Source organism: Argentina silus (genome assembly GCF_951799395.1).
Source record: "Argentina silus genome assembly, chromosome: X".
Taxonomy (NCBI): Eukaryota; Metazoa; Chordata; class Actinopteri; order Argentiniformes; family Argentinidae; genus Argentina; species Argentina silus.
In genome coordinates, this window is record NC_139653.1 from 2,738,840 (window position 1) to 2,745,166 (window position 6,327).

Sequence of the window (6,327 nt, forward strand, 5' to 3'; positions counted from 1 at the left end):
CCAAACCAAACAGATATTCTATCCTGTAATTGAACAGCTCTGGTGAGTCAACCCATTTCCAGTACGGCTGACTAAACGCCACAACATATAATTACAACAGTCTGCCCCCGTCTTAAGCTGCCTTTCTGCCATAAAACAGAGTCAGCCATTTCCCACAACATTCATTTGACATGCGGCGGCTAATATTGTGGTCAAAAGTTGTTTTGTCCATGGACATTCTACCTTTCAATGATCTCAGTAAATGGGAGTTTGAGTAAATCAGATGGATTGCTCTGTTGCCTTCCCAGATGCCTGGAGCCTCCATACAATGTGAGAACAAAGCTTTAAGCTCCTAGAAGGCTGTTACTCCCTCACAAAGGAAAACATTGAAGTATGTTTGTCATAGACCGGTGAGCTCCGGAGCGACAAAAAGATGTGCTGGGTAAGGACACACAAACACACACACACACCCTTCCCTCCACATGTTTGTGTGTGTGTGTGTGTGTGTGTGTGTGTGTGTGTGTGTGTGTGTGTGTGTGTGTGTGTTTCTCCATTTGGATTTACCGATCCACCCCTGAGGTATGCTGACCTACGTACGTGCAGACTCAACATTCCTTTACAAGTCGCCTTTCTCCCTCAAGGGTAAGAGCCAGGAACCCAAAACAAATTGTTTATATGTCTGACAGATATTGTACTGTAAAGTATGCATATTTCACCTAAAATTCTCACATCAACTCAATTAGGCTTTGTAATGAATTGTAACCTAACTGGTTTGTTTAGCGATGGAAAATGGCATATTCCTGTATCGCTTATAGGGTTTACACATGTAGGATTTATCTTGCAAAGCAGGTGTGCCTCTCCTAATGCTTAAAGGTTCCAAAGATCCTGCGGCTCTGGGGCAATGGCATGTGTAAGCCCCGGGCTAAACTGTTAATTCAGCTGGCCCCATGGATCCTGAGTGGAAAGGTCGTAAACAAGCTATGACAAGTTGGCTATTTTTATAATGAGAGGGGCTTAGGAGAATGTCAGTTCCCTGTTAGCTCTCTGTGTGGCTAGGGTCAACTGTGTGTGTGCTAGTAGCCACTAGCCACCATGCCCACACTGCATCAAGTCTACTTCAGTGACTCATTTAGTGACTGTCATAACGTGCAGTTCTTCACAAATTTCACACTGAACTTGGTAATGTGTACAGTATTCTCAACAGACACGTTTATAAACCAATAGTTCTATGGTGAATATACAGTACTATTTCCCTCTCTCATTGCTTTTCCCCAGTTAAATCCTCAACAGTATTGTACAAAAATGTTGATTTTCAGTTTCTCTTTATATACAGTATCTGGAGTTTCATTCCAGTCACTGACACCAGTTTCCGTCAAATGGCACACAACCAGTCATTACAGAAGACCAAATGACCCAAACAATCAACAACATCATTTTCATGGCCCCCAAAATACCACTGCTGCCCAGGTCACAAAACCCAGACATCCTATTTGATGAGGTGTGAAATACCGCTGCACGCCATCCCTCTCTCATCCCTTCCCCCATCTCTCACCCCTTCCCCCATTTCTCACCCCTTCACCCCACCAATCTCACCGATCCCCAAAACCAAGGAAACTCATCGTCTCTCATCACATTGGTTAGGGTTAGGGTTTTTCACCTCTTCTTTGGCTGTGACGTCATTGGAGGGTTCCCAGACTCCCTTCTTTATCAATGTGAGCTAACAGGGGCCCCGCTCTCCACTATCAGACACCATTAGGATAAGACAAGAATGTGCGGGAGCAGTGTAACTCAACTCAAATCTCCTTGGGGATAATTTCCTCCAACAATTCAGGTCTGGAGTTTGAATCGCCCCACATCCGTGAATCATCTCTGCTCTCACTTGTCCTTTAAACTGACCCTATATTCTACCTTAAACTGAACACAAACCAGTGTTTCAAACACTATGTGTTGAATATCCATCCAAAAATTTATTTATTTATTTGTTATCTTTTATTTTTCCAGGTAAGTCCCATTGTGATATTAATATTAAGACAGAAGACCTCCAGTATGAGTGTCTACAGTTTGACATTATCACACACATTTCACAAAGGTGAGGGCATCAAAACAGGCTGCCTAATGTTTAATAGGATAAATACTGTAGTGACTCTCTACATTACATAATGCTAGCTCAATACAAATGCATATTCGCTAAATTACACCTAATTTATGATCCATAAATACAAACGCATGTTAGCTAAATTGCACCAGAAAACATCCATTAAATACACATACACTCATACTTCTGATTATTGCGCAATATCAAGACCCAGAAATGACCCGGAAATAAACGCTACCTGAGTAGATATTCACACCGAGTCAGATTTCCACTCATACCAGTCTTTAGCTGATTGACTGAGACGGATTTTTGCCCCTTGTTCTGCCTGTCTGTCTTCCATATTCAGCTTCACACGTGAAAACGCTGACAGGGTTTGGTGATGTGTGGTTTGACTGGACTGGATAACGTGATAACGGTAAGGTTATTGGTCAAAATTGCAAGCCCTTTTATGATTGGACCCTTTTATGTAGTAAAAGAGAGGTGATTGGTTAAAATTGCAAGGCCTCACAAAATACACAAATAAATGTTGATTTTGCATTGAATTATCCAATCGCAGAATCACAAAATCCTGGAGGGACTGTTTAATGGTAACAATGTTTTGATCCATGGTGGATCCTCGTGAAAATAATGTCTTTATTCTCTGAACAACAAAACACAAAATCACATCTTAACTAGACCTCATGAACAGGTAGGCTAAATAACAGTAGCCTAAAGTTTAAAATAACCTGATGCCCAGCCACAGACTGATTAGTGTGATTCACAGTGGTCTCAAAAGTACCGATCACTCTCATCTGTGCAGTCCTCGTGTGCCCTGGACATACCCAACACTACATTTTCCCCCAACCCTAGCAGCCATGACAAACCTTATGTGTTAGCTAGCTGGCAACAATTCTTACACATGTCAATCATGTCAATTTGTAGCCAACAGAACAGTATTCATAATAATACTATTATAATATATTTATATTTATTATATTATAATATTATAATAATAGGTTAGGATTCATAGAAATTAAACCTTATGACAGCAAAGGAAAAATACTGTAGATCAAAAAAGTTACATTTACAACTCAAAATGTCACGGTTCCATCTGATCACCAGTAAGCGGCCGCCCCAAGGACTAATTAACACACAGATGTATTTGATCTCAGCTAATTAGACTCTCCTTAAGAGAGGTGTGTTTTCTGTTGTTCTTTGTCTTTGCTTGGTATTGTTTTGCCATGTGCTCTAGCCTCTCAAGCTTATCTGTAGTTTATGTCTTTGATTTCCTTCTTGAGTATTCCTGTGTTAGTCCTAGTGTTTGATTATTCTCCAGTGTTTCAGTGTCAACCCATGGACTATTCTCAAGTAAAGCTACCTATTTTGACCTTCACCATCATCCCCTCATCTGGTCTCCTCTTTGCTCCTGGGTCCAACCCTACACCTCACACAAACACTACTTTTCCCAATAAAACCTGAGATATTTGACTAAATATTTTCATGCAGGGAGTAAACCTAACTGTGCATGTATTAAATTAATTTAATTTACATTGGTCTCCCCTACATGTGATTTGGGCCTGGAGATTTTCCTGTTGAGGTCACATGGACAGGACAATCGCCTGCCCCCTGTATATAATATAACACATATTCTACTCTACACACTCCACGCAGGTGTCCAAATTCATCAGAATCTGAATTACACTGTCCTTACAGCTTGTCCTTGCAGAATGATTCCATATATCATTGAATTCCACTGCGTGCCATCCAGTTCTGCCTGTTACTGTGTCAGGGTGAATAATATGGGAGGACTAGGAGGGCTCTGTAATGGTTGGATGATTCAATGTATCTTTTTTTTTATTACTGATATTCCAACACAGTTTTAGTTGTTTCAAGGAAAATCCAATACAGGAACATAAAGTTTGAGCCAATGAAGTTCTTATTGTTCTCGCTTCCTGAGAACAATCATAGTGTCATTGTATACATTGTATGGGACAATCCTCCTCTCACTGAGAACTAAACAGCTATCAAATGACAACAATGGGGGGGGGACAAGAATACACCAATAAATGCAGTTCCTCGCTGAACTGTACACAATGTGAGTGCTAGCTTTACAATGGCCTTTTCTCCTAACCCCAAGAATCATGGCAAACAACGTTATTCCTGTCACTGAGGGTTTAGGCATTTCACAACTGTAACAATGCTGGGAATTCTCTCTCTCTCTCAGGACAAAACAACTTGAGGATCTGAGGAAGACAATTCTTCTTGACAGGTGTGGAGGTCATACTGTACATAAGCTGAGATTGTTATCTGATAGAGGCGGATACTTGGAATGTAGAGAAACCTGTAGCCAGTATTCCCGTTAGAAAGGCGTGGGACTAAATGAGGACTTACACTGTATCACAAGGGCTCCATTGATTCTGTAGCTACTGTATATTATGAGTAATACACACTCTGTAGAATCAGCTTTTGTTTCATGACAGAGAAATCCTGGGATGAACATTTCATGTCATGTGTGGCAGTAAAACATGTTTTAATTGGATGTGTATATTTGTCAAAACAATTCATATTGCATTGTCATATAACATAAAGCTTTTGTCACATGACATAGCTTTATGTAATCTAATATCAAATTCCCCTGTTACAGAAGACACGAGGGACGGGATTTCTATATGTATATCTCTATATATGTGTTTCACAGCTTAAAAAGCCCTCAGCTCAGAATGAGACCACAGCACACTCTCCTTGTCCCTGTCCTCATTCCCTAAGGTTTTCTGGTTTTAAATCACAACGCTCAGTTTAAAGAATCTACTCACTGTCTGGATTTACAGACATATGTTGTGTATAAGTGCAAGCCTTATTTTCTCCTCTCCTCCCAAATGTTCCCACAATGAATTGTATTGACAGTGAGTGGAGAGCAGAAGTACTTGTGCTGTCCGGGCTTCACATTAGAAGCATACTATATGAAAGGAGAAGAAGGGGTTCTGAGACATACAGTAGTTCAAGCTACTGAAATCAGCTGCTCATTCTCATCGAAGAGAGACGAATAAATGAGCTTTGACGAATAAACTTCAATCTTACTCTATTGGGCACATCTGTTAAGTTTGCTATGAGCTGAACATCTTGCACATTTGTTGACAGCCTTCTTCTTGTAAAGTTGAACTCTACCACAAAATCTCTCTCCCTTTAAAAAACAGAGAAGCACAAACACCACTTTGCTCTCCCCTGTTTGCTCAGTCAAAAACCCTTTGGATGTCAGTAAATATCTGGTTTTGGATATGAGGTTGCAGTACAGTTTATTCGATCAGATGATTTGTCTCCTAAAAGCCAGACACCTAAAAAAGCACACCAGAGTAAACTATAAACAACACCTATCTTCAGGCTGAAATTACACCTCTTTCTCAAACCACAGACACACATCCACCAAACACTCAAATTATGTTCTTTTGATGGGAAATATAGGCGGCGTAGACATCTGGCAAGATGAGATGACAGGTTAAACATGACGATTACTCTACCTTTCCTCCAGGGGTTGAGGATGGAGAAGGACTTCTGCCAGCTAAACACCATGCTGGCCTTTTTGCTCTTCACACTCATGGGTGGTACAGTAATTCCACAGGTTCAACAACTTCAGCAAAAGTGAGTAAAAGCAACCATCTCCTCTGCAAAACAACCAAAAGCGGTCAGAAACTCCTCATCTCAGGTTATTTGTGTTCTTTCTTGCTTTCTTCAGCTCCTGTGAGGGTCTCAATGTAAGCTTGGAGTTCAGTTATGGGGAAGGCATCTGTTGCCACAGGTCATAGTTCTGAGGCTGTCCCCTGTTTAGGTCATGGTGCCTGCCTGCCGGTCTGACTGAGGGTTGCGTGTGTGTGGATGTGTGTGTGTGAGTGTGCTTCAGTCCTATGTTTGAGGAGACAGAGGGGGCCGGGCTCAACCGACAACACACACTACCACAAGGCTGCTGGGAGGAGTGGCAGCCAGCCAGAGGGGGGAGGGAGGGGGGGGGGAACAGGGAGGTAAGGAGGGAGAGAGGGAAAAGACTTGGGAGAAGCCTGAGACTTCAACTCAACCTGAGGGCAAACGTGAGGGAATAAAAAAAAGAGCGAAAGAGACAGAGAGAGGAGGTCGATAACCACATAAGATGCCATTCCCTGAAATATTGTGGAACACAAGTGCTTTTATATCTAGCTTGTCATATAGCAAAAATCTGAAGAGGAAAATCTGCATCATGTGTCCGACAGTTACACCGGGAAAAACATATCTGTTTCATCTGCTTC

The 6,327-nt window shown here is 41.5% G+C and overlaps 1 protein-coding gene across 1 annotated transcript in view; it reads right to left on the reverse strand.

Annotated features, from left to right (window-relative positions):
- Positions 1-5,704, reverse strand: part of LOC310823196 (uncharacterized protein) — a 39,971-nt gene extending 34,267 nt beyond the window's left edge. Inside the window, exon 1 of the mRNA XM_083695959.1 lies at positions 5,569-5,704. Within this exon, the coding sequence (XP_083552085.1) occupies positions 5,569-5,647 (79 nt within the window). The 5' untranslated portion in view covers positions 5,648-5,704. The remainder of the gene's footprint in view (positions 1-5,568) is intronic.
- Between the last annotated feature and the right edge of the window lie 623 nt (positions 5,705-6,327).